This window comes from Tachyglossus aculeatus, chromosome 12, assembly GCF_015852505.1.
Source record: "Tachyglossus aculeatus isolate mTacAcu1 chromosome 12, mTacAcu1.pri, whole genome shotgun sequence".
In the NCBI taxonomy this organism is placed as follows: domain Eukaryota; kingdom Metazoa; phylum Chordata; class Mammalia; order Monotremata; family Tachyglossidae; genus Tachyglossus; species Tachyglossus aculeatus.
Window position 1 is genome coordinate 2246151 of NC_052077.1, and position 13758 is coordinate 2259908.

General features: G+C 54.2%; 1 protein-coding gene across 1 annotated transcript; it reads right to left on the reverse strand.

The window, feature by feature from the left end:
- Positions 1-319: 319 nt before the first annotated feature.
- On the reverse strand, positions 320-9843 carry LOC119935555 (basic proline-rich protein-like). Its single transcript, XM_038754935.1, has 6 exons — positions 9745-9843; positions 5168-5366; positions 4077-5083; positions 3682-3871; positions 2786-3403; positions 320-327 (listed from the first exon to the last, which is right to left on the reverse strand). Exons 1-6 carry the CDS (start codon positions 9841-9843, stop codon positions 320-322), a joined length of 2121 nt encoding a protein of 706 aa, XP_038610863.1.
- Positions 9844-13758: the final 3915 nt, after the last annotated feature.

Below are 13758 nucleotides of genomic sequence, written 5' to 3' on the forward strand. Positions count from 1 at the left end.
GAGGCCTTCCCTGGTTAACTTCTAATCTCCCATCCGTATTTTTCTCTGTTTTGTTTTTGTTTCGTTGTCTGTCTCCCCCTTCTAGACCGTGAGTCCGTTGTTGGGTAGGGACCGTCTGTATATGTCCCCGACTTGTACTTCCCAAGCGTCTAGTACAGTGCTCTGCACACAGTAAGCGCTCAATAAATAAGATTGAATGAATGAATGAATTTACTAAGCATTTAGGAGAGTACAGTAGAAGTAGTAAATACTTTTAATGGCAAAAGTGTGGGGGTATTATCACCTGCTTCCAGCTTTGAAAGCTCCTTCCCTGAGAGATCTAATCACCTGATAGGGACACAGACCTTAAAATGCATTATAGGCAATGAGTTAGTGCTTATGTAATTGGGCATGTAAGATCAGCACTCAGAACAGTGCTTTGCACATAGTAAGCGCTTAATAAATGCCATTATTATTATATACATAAAAATCATACAAAATACAATCTACAAAAATTTTTAAAGGCCTAGGTGGCACAAAACTTCTGAACGGGCTAGAAGGAGAAAAATTTGTTCCTTTATTCTTCAAATCGCATTTATTGAGCGCTTACTGTGTGCAGATCACCGTACTAAGCGCTTGGGAAGTACAAGTCGGGAACATACAGAGACGGTCTCTACCCAACAACGGGCTCACGGTCTAGAAGGGGGAGACGGACAACAAAACAAAACAAAACAAAACAAAGAAAAATACGGATGGGAGATTAGAAGTTAATCAGGGAAGGCCTCCTGGAGGAGATATGACTTTAGAAGGGCTGGAAACTTGTGATCTGTCGACTTTGAAGCGGGACGGAGTTCTGGAGTGAACAAGAAATTAGTAGATGGAGAGAGGCTTGAAGGAGGGACAGAGGGTAGGTTAGCTTGAAAGGAGCAAAGAATGTGAACTGGGGTGTAATGGGAGAAAAGAGTGTATTTGCCTTTCAAGATGTGATTGAATATGTCAAGAATAATAATGACTCAATTTTCTCATACTGATATAAATTCAGCTCTATTGGGTTGAATGAGGCAAAAAAAATCACCATAAACTGTGATTTGTGCGCATTTACCATATCTTCGCTTCAGGCAGTAATGCAGGGCTGAACTCGCAGCTGATTTCAAATAACAATACTATCTGAGATACCACATCTTCAACAATAAACAAAACAAAAATATGAGTAAAGTAATCTATAGAACAAAGAGTCAAATCCTATTACATCCCACAACCCCAAAAGCTAAATTAGTTTTACTCTAGGGTTTTCACAAGTTTTAAAATAGCATGGCCACTCTGTTTCCTTATATCGCATTTTCAGACACTGTTATTAGTAGGGTGGCTCAGTGGAAAGAGCACGGGCTTTGGAGTCAGAGGTCATGGGTTCAAATCCCAGCTCCGCCAATTGTCAGCTGTGTGACTTTGGGCAAATCACTTTACTTCTCTGTGCATGTTACCTCATCTGTAAAATGGGGATTAAGACTGTGAGCCCCACGTGGAACAACCTGATCATCTTGTAACCTCTCCAGTGCGTAGAACAGTGCTTTGCACATAGTAAGCGCTTAATAAATGCTATCATTATATTAGCCCCTCAAAATGTGGAACAGGCTCCTATTACAGTTTTTTTCAACAAGAAAATATTCTTTTAGATTCCTCCTTTTGCAAAATTAGGGATATCTATCTTGGCAAATGAAAAGAAAAAAACTGCAAAAGAGTTTCTAAAACTAAGGTCTTAACAACAAAACAATCCCCTGCCAAAAAATGCCTGCTTTAAAATATCTAGGTAAAAATTGAACATCAAGATATGAACATTAAACCAGTCACAATAAGTGTGGGATTTGTTAAGTGCAGACTACGTGCCAAGCACTTTACTAAGCGCTGGAGTAGATAGGAGATAATCAGGTCAGAGCCAGTCCCTGGCCCACCCAGGGCTCAGTCTAAGCAGGAGGGAGAATGGGTATTGAATCTCCATTTTACAGATGAATAAACTAAAAGACCCAGAGAGGTCGAGTGACTTGCCCACGGTCACACAGCAGGGAACTGGCGGTGCCGGCATTAGAACCCAATTCCTCTGATTTCCAGGCCTGTGCTCTTTCCACTAGGCCTCACTGCTTCTTAAGGAGATCCTAAATATCAATATCGGGTATAATAGGGTCTATGTGTGTCTTGCTCTCTTTCGATCAAAATGAAAAATACCAAGAGACACGAAATGTGTGAAAATGATTTCTTCTGAAACAAAAAATGCTAAAGGTCAAGATTGAGAATACTGTCCCCTCAGCATCAGAGAAGGAAACTTTCACAAATGGAAAACCTGTTTGAGAGATTTCAGAAAGCCAGGCAAAACTGTCTGTCTGCTCAACAGAAACATTCAGTTTCTCTGTTCTTTTTTTTTTCCCCACCTTGTGAGACTATTTGGACAGAAATTTCTGCGAAGCTAAAACGTTTCATGTGGTGGGGTGACGGGGAAAGAGGAGGGAAGGGAAAGACGGGTTCCTTTATTAAAACTGAGGTGAGTTCACAGAATGCTCCGGAGGGTTTGGGGGAGGTGATGGAGTTGTCACTGGAAACAAAGAAACAAAAAAAGTTGAAAAGAGTTTAATGAGCTGCGACTGGCTCATATTCTCTGCCAGTTGACATGGGTGGAGTAAACTGGCATGGGCTGAGGCTGCCTGGGGAGGAGGCCGGCTGGGGTGGAGGCTGCCTGGGGTGGAGGCTGCCTGGGGTGGAGGCTGCCCAGGGAGGAAGCCAAATGGGGCGGAGGCTGCCCAGGGTGCAGGCCGACTGGGGAGGAAGCTGTCCGGGGAGGAGGTTGGCTGGCGCGGAGGCTGTCCAGGGAGGAGGTTGCTGGTGCGGAGGCTGTCCAGGGAGGAGGCTGTCCAGGGAGGAGGTTGGCTGGGGAGGAGGTTGACTGGCGTAGAGGCTGCCCGGGGAGGAGGCCAGATGGGGCGGAGGCTGCCCAGGGTGCAGGTTGGCTGGGGCGGAGGCTGTCCAGTGAGGAGGCTGGCTGTGGTGGAGGCTGTCCGCAGAGGAGGCCGGCTGGGGAGGAGGTTGTCCGGAGAGGAGGGCGGCTGGGGCAGAGGCTGCCCTGGGCGCAGGTCGGTTGGGGAGGAGGCTGTCCGGGAAGGAGGTTGGCTGGAGTGGAGGCTGTCCGGGGAGGAGGCTGTCCGGGGAGGAGGCCGACTAGGGAGGAGGCTGTCCCGGGAGGAGGCCAGCCTGGGTGGAGGCTGTCCGGGGAGGAGGCTGGCTGGGGCGGAGGCTGTCCGGGAAGGAGGCTGTCCGGGGAGGAGGCTGTCCGGGGAGGAGGTTGTCTGGGGTGGAGGCCGTCTGGGGAGGAGGCCGTATGGGGAGGAGGCCAGCTGGGGCGGAGGCTGCCCGGGGCTCAGGCCGGTTGGGACGGAGGCTGCCCGGGGAGGAAGCCAACTGGGAAAGAGGCTGCCCGGGGAGGAGGCCAGCTAGGGAGGAGGCTGTCCAGTGGGGAGGCCGGCCGGGGTGGAGGCTGTCCGGGAAGGAGGCTGGCTGGGGCGGAGGCTGCTCGGTTTAGGAGGTTGTCTGGGCTGGAGGCCGTCCGGGGAGGAGGCCGGCTGGGGCAGAGGCTGCCCAGGGAGGAGGTTGGCTGGGGCAGGGGCTGCCCGGGAAGAAGCTTGGCTAGGGTGGAGGCTGTCCGGGGAGGAGGTTGACTGGGGCAGAGGCTGTCCGGAGTGGAGGTGGGCTGGGGCGGAGGCTGCCCGGGGAGGAAGTTGACTGGGGCGGAGGCTGTCCAGGGAGGAGGTTGACTGGGGTGGAGGCTGTCCAGGGAGGAGGCCACTGGGGCGAAGGCTGCCCGGGAAGGAGGCTGGATGGGGCGGAGGCTGCCCAAGGAGGAGGTTGGCTGGGACAGAGACCAACCGGGGTGCAGGCCAGTTGGGACAGAGGCTGCCCAGGGAGGAGGCCGGCTGGGAAGGAGGCTGTCCAGGGAGGAGGTCGGCTAGGGAGAAGGCTTCCCCAGGAGGAGGCCGGCTAGGGAGGAGGCTGCCCGGAGACAAGGCTGCCCAGGGAGGAGGCCGGCTGGGGCGGAGGCTGCACGGGGAGGAGACCAGCTGGAGTGGAGGCTGTCCGGGGGAGGAGGCCGGATGGGGTGGAGGCTGCCCAGGGTGCAGGTCGGCCAGAGTGGAGGCTGTCCAGTGAGGAGGCTGGCTAGGGTGAAGGCTGTCTGGAGAGGAGGCCGCCCAGGGCACAGGCCGGTTGGGATGGAGGCTGCCCGGGGAGGAGGCCGGCTGGGAAGGAGGCCGGCTAGGGAGGAGGCTGTCCGGGGAGGAGGCCGGCTGGGGCGAAGGCTGCCCGGAGAGGAGGCCGGATGGGGCGGAGGCTGCCCAGGGTACAGGTCGACTGGGAAGGAGGCTGTCCGGGGAGGAGGTTGGCTGGGATGGAGGCTGTCCGGGGAGGAGGTTGGCTGGGGTGGAGGCTGTCCGGGGGGGAGGCCGGCTAGGGAGGAGGCTGTCCGGGGCAGAGGCTGTCCGGGGAGGAGGCTGGATGGGGCGGAGGCTGGCCGGGGTGTAGGCCGTCCGGGGAGGAGGCTGCCCAGAGAGGAGGCCGTCTGGGGTGGAGGTTGTCCAGAGAGGAGGTTGGCTGGGGTGGAGGCTGTCCGGGGAGGAGGCCGGCTGGGGCAGAGGCCGGCTGGGGAGGAGGTTGGCTCGGGTGGAGGCCGTCCGGGGAGGAGGGTGGCTGGGGTGGAGGCCATCCGGGGAGGAGGCCGGCTGGGGTGGAGGCTGTCCGGGGAGGAGGTTGGCTGGGGTGGAGGCCGCCTGGGGAGGAGACTGCCCGGGGTTCAGGCCGGGTGGGACGGAGGCTGCCCGGGGAGGAGGCCGGCCGGGGAGGAGGCCGGCTAGGGAGGAGGCTGTCCTGGGAGGAGGCCGGCCGGGGCGGAGGCTGTCCGGGTAGGAGGCTGGATGGGGCGGAGGCTGCCCGGGGAGGAGGCCACTGGGGCGGAGGCTGCCAGGGAAGGAGGCTGCCCGGGGAGGAGGTTGGCTGGGGCAGAGGCCGCCCAGAGTGCAGGCCAGTTGGGACAGAGGCTGCCCGGGGAGGAGGCCGTCTGGGAAGGAGGCTGTCCAGGGAGGAGGTCGGCTAGGGAGAAGGCGTCACCGGGAGGAGGCCGGCTAGGGAGGAGGCTGCCCGGAGAGGAGGCTGCCCAGGGAGGAGGCCGGCTGGGGCAGAGGCTGTCCGGGGGAGGAGGCCGGCTGGGCGGAGGCTGTCCGGGGAGGAGGCTGCCCTATCAGAGTGTCATCCTGCAGGCCGTGTGAGTGGCCATGTGGGTGCCCGGGCCGGGCAGGGGGGATCAGGCTTGGCCCGGGGTGCAGCTTGGGGGTCCCGGCGTGCTCACTGGGGGCCTGCACACAGGAAAAATCTCAGGCCCCAAAAGAAAGGTTTAAAAAAAACACCCACTAACCCAAAACTAACAAGTTCCACCAAACTTCCGTGAACTCATCTTTTTTCCTCCCGACACATAGTTAAGCCCCGGGCCTGTAGCTCCGGAGCAGAGCTTCGGCTCCCTGCAACTGCAGCACTGCAACGATCGCTGCAACAACCACAGGGGCATGCAGAAATGAATGCATGCACGCACCGATTCCCAGACACACACACAGAGACACACACCTATTCCCACACGTGCACACAGACACACACATGCTCCCAGACACCCACACACACTTATTCAGACATGCATGCAGACACACACCTATTCCCAGACATGCACACAGAGACATGCACCTCTTCCCAGACATGCACACAGAGACACACACACCTATTAATAATGATGGTATTTGTTAAGTGCTTACTATGTGCAAAGCACTGTTCTAAGCACTGGGGGGATACAAGGTGATCAGGTTGTCCCACGTGGGGCTCACAGGCTTCATCCCCATTTTACAGATGAGGGAACTGAGGCCCAGAAAGGTGAAGTGACTTGCCCAAAGTCACACAGCTGACAAGTGGCAGAGCAGGAATTAGAACCCACGACCTCTGACTCCAAAGCCCAGGCTCTTTCCACTGAGCCACATAGCTTCTCTCTATTCCCAGACATGCACACAGACACACACATATTCCCAGACATGCACACACACACACATGCTTCCAGACATGCACACTGAGACACATGTATGCTCCCAGACAAGCACGGAGACACACACATGCTCCCAGACAAGCCCACAGAGACACACATCTATCCCCAGACATACACACAAAGACACACGCATGCTTCCAGACATGCAGACTCACACACCTATCCCTAGACATGCACGCAGAGACACACACCTATTCCCAGACATGCACTCAGAGACACACACTTGCTCCCAGACATGCATGCAGAGACACACACTTGCTCCCAGACATGCACGCAGACACACACTTGCTCCCAGACATGCACTCACACAACTATCCCCAGACATGCACGCAGAGACACACCCTTGCTCCCAGACATGCAGTCTCACACACCTATCCCCAGACATGCACGCAAGGACACACACACCTATCCCCAGACATGCACGCAAGGACACACACACCTATCCCCAGACATGCACGCAAGGACACACACACCTATCCCCAGACATGCACGCAAGGACACACACACCTATTCCCAGACACTCACGCAAGGACACACACACCTATTCCCAGACACTCACGCAGAGACACACACTTGCTCCCAGACATGCGGTCTCACACACCTATCCCGAGACATGCACACAGAGACACCCACCTATTCCCTGACAGGCACGCAGAGACACACACACGCTCCCAGACATGCAGAGACACACACACATGCTCCTAGACACGCATGTAGAGACACACACACACACGCTCCCAGACATGCACGCAGACACCCGCCTATTCCCAGACATGCCCGCCGAGACACACACACACGCTCCCAGACACGCAAGCAGAGACACGCGCCTATTCAGACATGCAAGCAGAGACGCCCGCCTATTCCCAGCCATGCGCTCAGACACACACATGCTCCCAGCCATGCAAGCAGAGACACACGCCTACTCAGCCATGCAAGCAGAGACACACGCCTACTCAGACATGCAGGCAGAGACACCCACCTATTCCTAGCCACGCACCCAGAGCCCCACACAAACACACACGGTCCCGGGCAGCAGGACCCGGTCCCGGCCCCGCCCCGGCCCCTTCCTCCTCCTCCTCCTCCTCCTCCTCCTGGTGGTGGCCGGGCGGGGAGGAGGGGGAGGAGCGGGCAGGGGCGGGGCGGTGGCCGGGTGCCGGGCTGGGGGCCCGGCGGCGAGCGGGCGTCAAACGAGGCCTTGTGCGTCTGGTTGGGAGGCCGGCCGGCCGACTGACTGGCTGGCTGGCTGGCTGACTGGCTGGCCGGGGAGGGAGGGAGAGAGGGCGGCCCGCCCGCCTGCTGGCGGACGGCGGCAGAAGGAAGCAAGATGGCTGCCCTGTAGGAGCGGCTGGCCCACCACGGCGGGGGGCTCCGAGCCCGGGATTCCGCCCAGGCCCAGGGGACCACCACGAGGTCAGACCGATGACCCTGCCCTGCCCTGTCCTTCCCCTCCCCTCCGTCCCCCCCGGTGCCCCCCGCCCACCCGGGCACCCACCCCCCGCCCGCCGGCCCGACCCTTTCCATTCAACATGGCTGACAAATGCACTTTTTCGGAAAAAAATCCCCCCCTTCCGCGCCTTTCCGCGGCCTTCCGCGGCCCCTCCGCGCGGCCTTTCGCCCCGCAAACTGGCCCGGGCCGCGGCCGGGGGAGGGATCGCGGCTCTCCCCCCCCCCCCCCCCGCCCGGCCTTTTATCCGCACGAAAGCCATCTCGGGGGGCCTTTTCCTACTTTACGAGTTGGGGGAAAGGGAGCTTTTGTGGGTTTTTTTGGGCCTTTGGCCGCCCTCGTTCCCGGGGCTGCGGGGGAAGCAAGAGGCTGCCTCCCGGGTGCAAACTAGGGGACCCTTCCAATCTTTATTGTTGCTTTTTTGGGGGGGCGGGGGTCTCCCTCTCTTCTCCTCCTCCTAGGTGGGCTTTCCTCTCCCTCTCCTCCTCCTAGGTGGGCTTTCTTCTCCTTCTCCCCCTCCTCCTAGGTGGGCTTTTCTCTCCCTCTCCTACTCCTAGGTGGGCTTTCTTTTCCTCCTCCTAGGTTGGCTTTCCTCTCCTTCTTCTCCTCCTAGGTGGGCTTTCCTCTCCTTCTCCTCCTCCTCCTCCTAGGTGGGCTTTCCTCTCCTCCTCCTCATCCTAGGTTGGCTTTCCTCTCCTTCTCCTCCTCCTAGGTGGGCTTTCCTCTCCTCCTCCTCCTCGGTGGGCCTTCCTCTCCTCTTCCTCCTAGGTGGGCTTTCCTCTCCTTCTCCTCCTCCTAGGTGGGCCTTCCTCTCCTCTTCCTCCTAGGTGGGCTTTCCTCTCCTTCTCCTCCTCCTAGGTGGGCTTTCTTCTCCTTCTCTTAGGTGGGCTTTCCTCTCCTTCTCCTAGTTGGGCTTTCCTTTCCTTCTCCTCCTAGGTGGGCTTCCCTCTCCTTCTCCTCCTAATTGGGCTTTCCTCTCCTTTTCCTCCTAGGTGGGCTTCCCTCTCCTTCTCCTCCTAGGTGGGCTTCCCTCTCCTTCTCCTAGTTGGGCTTCCCTCTTCTCCTTCTACTAGGTGGGCTTTCCTCTCCTTCTCCTCCCAAGTGGGCTTTCCTCTCCTTCTCCTAGGTTGGCCTTCCTCCCCGAGGGTCCAGCCGGGGAGGGGGTTTCCTTTCGGATTCGTAGTTGTTACTTCTTGATTTCGAAAGGGCAGGGGGATCGCGATGGTGACTTGGATAAGAGAGTTTCTCGGGACCTAAGAAGGAGCCGCCGCCTCCCCCCTCTCCCCGGGACCCCCCGGCCGGGAGAGTCGGGGGGCTTTTAGTCGGGGGAAGGGGGGAGAAAGTCTGGTTGTTCTGGCTTTGTGCCTCTCCCCGATCCTCTCTCGTTCGGTTCACCGGTAAGTGACAGGCGGACACAAAGGCAGGCGCAGTCCGAGGGAGGGGAAAGGAAGGGTGGGGGGGTGGGGGGGGAAGGGAAAAACAAAACAAAAAAAAAGAAAGAAAAGGATCGTAGAGTTTGAAGACTGCAAGGTCAGGGGCACTGGAGGAAATGAAACCCAATCCTAGGGGAGAAAGAGAGAAGTGGAGAGGCGATTTGTAGCAGGCCCTTCCTCCTTTTATTTTTTTTTTTCTCTCTCCTCCTCCTTCCCCATAATCTGCAGCACATTGGGGCGTCATTGCTAAATCTTTTCAATCGGGGACACATGCCTGGTGTTGCTAAGCAAATCCCATCGTGCACGGGCAGCCTGGATGAGTCCTTTTCACAAGGTGGAGTGTCCCGAGGAAGGCGGTCAGACCTATTCGGTGGCTTTTCGCCTTTGGGGCCCAGCAGCGAATGCTAGTGAAATGTTTTCTTTAGCCCCGAATTCTTCCCTTCTCTTCCCGGCTCGTGTCCGAAGCTTTTAGGAAAGCTGTTTTTTTTTATTTTTTACAGTCTTTTGGGCCGGCCCTTTGCACACATGCGGTTTCTCCAACTCCCTCCCCCCAAGTCCAAGATCGACTAGAGCTCTCTCATTTAGCTCTGTCGATTTTTACGAAATCCCATCGTTTGCTCATTCTTCTCCCCCGGTGGATCTCGCAACAGTGCTTGGCACAGAGTAAGCGCTTCTCAGATGCCATCATCATCATCAAGTGACTAATCCAGGAACAGTAAACAGATGAGTGGCTCTAGAGAAAAGGAAAAGGGACAATGAGCAGAGGGTCTGACCACTTCCAAAGGTATAGCCGGGAATCTCGGGGAGGAGAAGACATTGTTTTCAGCCCCCCCAAAGGCCGGGGGTTGTTGTTTACCGGCTAATGAGGCCATTACATTTGCATTTTAATGGCAGGCTGAAATACTGCAATGGGGGGGGGGGGGCGGGCCGGTAACATGTATATTCATCTTTGTACCTGCGCGTGTATGTCATCACTGCAACTTTCATCCAGCGTAGCGAATTGCAAAATTAGGGGCGGTGGGTTAAAAGGCATCCAGCGGAGAAAGGTGTTAAATGAGCCAGGGTCGTGAGTAAACTTCAGTTGGGAAGGTGTGGCCGGTGATCAGAAGGTGGAAAAAACCAACACCTCCCTCCCCCCCCCGAAGTTAAGCTCCCCGAGCTACGTGTCCAGCGTTTGACTTGTAAATCGTGCTTCCGCAGATCTTCGGGGGAGGCAGGTAAGTTTACTTAAACCAGCGAGTGTCTTGACACCCGAGGTGCTTGTCCAGATTAAAGGAATGCAGAGCGTGGCTTAGGACTCCAGAAGATAAACACGGACCCTTGGAGAGTGCCAGGAAAAATACCCTGTTTCGAGTTCATAGACGAGCAACCAAACACCAAAAAAGAAACACGACTTCCGATGGTGTCGGGCTTTTTGGGTCCCGAACCATCTCTAGAGGTTACAAAGTAAAACGCCCAAACTTGATGAAATTCTTTTCCGCTGCCTGATCCGAAGCGTTACTTGGTTGCAGTGTTTGTGAAGGTAGTTTCCCTCTTGTCGGTTGAGCAAACACTTGTATTATTTTCAAAAGCCTTGAGCAAGTGGAATGGATAAGTTGGGGACTCCATATGGCCCTGATCCATCCGAATTGGGCATCTGGACTCACTCCTATCCTGTCACCACCGCAGGTTTCCCTGTTACTCGATCCAGTTGACTTGAAACTCACAGTATCCATAAGTTGGTCCTGAACATAGGTTTTTGTGTTGGAGTATCCTTTTTTTGTACTCTGTTTCCATAGAAAAAGTGCTAGTATTGGGGGTCAGCATCGTGTAAAGAGTGAGCCATCGCGAGTCTGTGGGAGTGTGGAATGTAAATGTCACATCACTCTCATCAAAAAGAAAAGTTAAGTCCAAGTGCTGCTCTGCCACAGTCGAAAGGCTGCGTGGTGTACTTTTAGTTTTCTCTGCGGTATGTGGAAAAACTCTGGAGGTACTGCTTTGGTTATGAGACGTGCCAGTGAGGAGTTAATGAATTGTTGCTGGAACTAGCGCTCGGGTATATTTGATCGTTGCTAATTGCTAAATGTATCCTAAAGATGCTTTATGGGGGTGGGGAGCGGGGAGGGGAGTTAAGTTCCTTGCTTAGCTTCCCCAGTCTAATCATCTGTGGTGGTTGGTAGTAGGAATTTGAGTAAGGACTCCGGCATCGTGGATCCCTGGCTAAGAGCCAGGAGGACGAGTAATATTTTGATGTCGTGCGCCCAGCCCTCGACTTCGGTGTGTCAACATTGTTTAAAGCACGAGCACCCGCCGAGGAGTTGTTATGACGGATGTATTTCGAAGGTCCTTTGTTGGCACTGAAACTGGGTTAACTAACAAGAAAGATGGTGTCAGGGTTTTGTTTGCAGAGGAGGGAGAATTTCCCCGCCACCTTCTGTCCCTCGTGAAATCCTTTGCCTGCTTCGCCCATTCCCCGCTTTCCAACCTTGGCCCGCTTCCCCCGTTCCCTGCTTTCCAAGTGACTTTCATCAAGGAAGAAATAATAACCAGTTATGGTACTTAAGTGCTTACTATGTGCCAAGCACTGTTCTAAACGCCGGGGTAGATACAAGTTGATCAGATCGGATCCAGTCCCGTCCCACACGGAGCTCACGCTCTTATCCCCATTTTACAGGCGAGGTATCCGAGGCCCAGGGAAGTGACGTGACTCGCGCAAGGTCACAGAGCGGACATGTGGCGGAGCCCAGGCCCGTGCTCTATCCACTAAGCCCCGCCGCTTCTCCCAACCATGGCATTCCCACCCTTGGTTTCATGAGTCAACCGTTTTCCTCGAAAAAATACTGTCCTGGAAGGCGGAGAGGGGGAGGGAGAAGGAGCTCGGTATTCTAGTGCCTGACCCACTGAGCGGAATAATGCTGTTGACCGTTTAGAAGCACGTGGGAATGCTTGGGGTATTTATCATTTTGTTTAAATGGTTCAGTGGCTTTCTTGCCAACTTCGGATACAGTCTAGTCGACTGTGAGGGGTAGGTGACTTTGTGTTTTCAAGAGCAAAGTCGACTTTGTTTTATTAACACTTATCTTGTCACTGTGGCAGGCCAAAACTTGGGACCAGCTGTCAGACGCTGGCCTATCAAAGTAACCCTTTTCCAAGAATTTGACCGCTGCACAGTAGCTTTTCAGTGAAGAGGCAGCACCAAAGCCAGCTGCAGCTAGCCAACCTTACAATTGGAGCCGTACAGTGGTGGAGTAAGGTTGCCAAGTCTCAAGTCGAGCTGGTGGTAATCTTGGAAACTCTGCCGGAGAACACAACCACAAGCGATTTCGCCAGATATACGGATCGGCGTTTACTCGGTCCAGATCGCTGATTGCTATTACGGCTTTCTGCCAGCATTCAGCGAAGGGCCGTGACATCATTTAAGAAGGCCGCTCAGCAGATCTGTTGGTTCTGGGTATTGAGATGCTATAAAAGAAAACAAATTACACAGTGAAATCAATCAGAAATCAAACCTATATGCTCCTGGTGGATTAAAGCCAAAATGAGAAGCGTATGCGTCAGTCTCATTCCCGGGCTTATTCAGAATCGGTGTGGCGCAAAAAATACCCATCCTTCGGCAAGTCCCTTGAGGGCACAGTTCACATGTACTGATTCTTCTGTAATCTCCCAAGTGCTTAGTACAGGGCTCTCCACATCAAGAAATGCGATCGATTGGTCGGTTGAACGCGGAGAGGTTCTCTTTCGAATGGATTTCACATCTCTCCGTTTAGCCTTGCAACCTACCCAGTTGTCTTGACGTGTATAACTTTCAGCTTTTCATGTACAAGAAGCAGAAATGGGGAGTTTTACATACATTTTCAGGGGTCCCGGTGAAAACAAGAGGTTGACCAAGATGCCCGCTTCTGCGGACTTGCAGTTTCAAGAAGTGAGAAGCGTGGTGTCTGTCTGATTGTAACTGAGGCCTGCGTGCACCACTTGAAAATGAAAAACGGTATTGCAGTAGTGTGGTTGAGGACCACACTGCAGGAATTGGGGTGGATTGGTTGGCAACGCTGGTAACAAGTGGGGGAAGCTGTTTCCCTAAAGATACTGGAAATGTATCTTGCAATGGAGCAAGTTGCAGGAGAAACTTAGAGAAGTTTCAACTCCTAGGGAAAAAAACAGAACCATTTCATTCAGTTGAGCAGCAAATCACTCTCTAGGCAGATGGGAAGAATCAGCTGGGGCGGACAACATTTTCTGGCCCTTTCTTAGGATGAGAAAGAAACGGAAGCTGGCCAAATTAATGAATAACAATCGCATTTCTGAACCTTTGTCCAAAAAAAAAAAAAATAAAGCCTGTTCCGCATATCCTCCGATGCCAAGAGTGGACATCTGGATTTCTATATGCCTTCCCCAAGAGTATATAGATCATGTCAGAATTCAGGATCCGCCAATGATCTCTGCACATCCAAAACTTCTGTTCAAAATGTTGTGTTTAAACATTCCAAATCCTGTTTTGCAGTCTTCTTGCTACTGAGAGTGTGTCTGTATGTGTACGTATATGTGTATCTAAAGGCAACTATATATAAATAGATAAAAATATCGTTGTCCTTCATATTCAAGGAAGACAGTACTGATAGTGAAATTCACCTCTAAGTGCATATGTGGCCAAAATGGGACCCACAGTCCACACAAAAAAGCTGTCCTTTGTCATGTTTAACGTGTGCAGCGCCAAGTGCTGTTTTCTCTTTTTGCCTTATACGTTGGGCATATCAATCATTCGTTCAGTCGTATTTATTGAGCGCTTATGGTGTGCAGAGCACTGTACT

Bases quoted from the DNA above. Each gene is read 5' to 3' on its own strand.
- LOC119935555 (XM_038754935.1), bottom strand. From the start codon at position 9,843: ATGGCCTCATTAGCCGGTAAACAACAACCCCCGGCCTTTGGGGGGGCT. The intron at 5,084-5,167 runs GCAGCCTCCTCT...CTCCCTGGACAG, and splicing joins CCAGCCGGCCTCCTCCCTGG to CCTCCTTCCCAGACGGCCTC. The intron at 3,404-3,681 runs GTCAACCTCCTC...CTCCCCGGGCAG, and splicing joins TCCGGACAGCCTCTGCCCCA to CCTCCGTCCCAACCGGCCTG.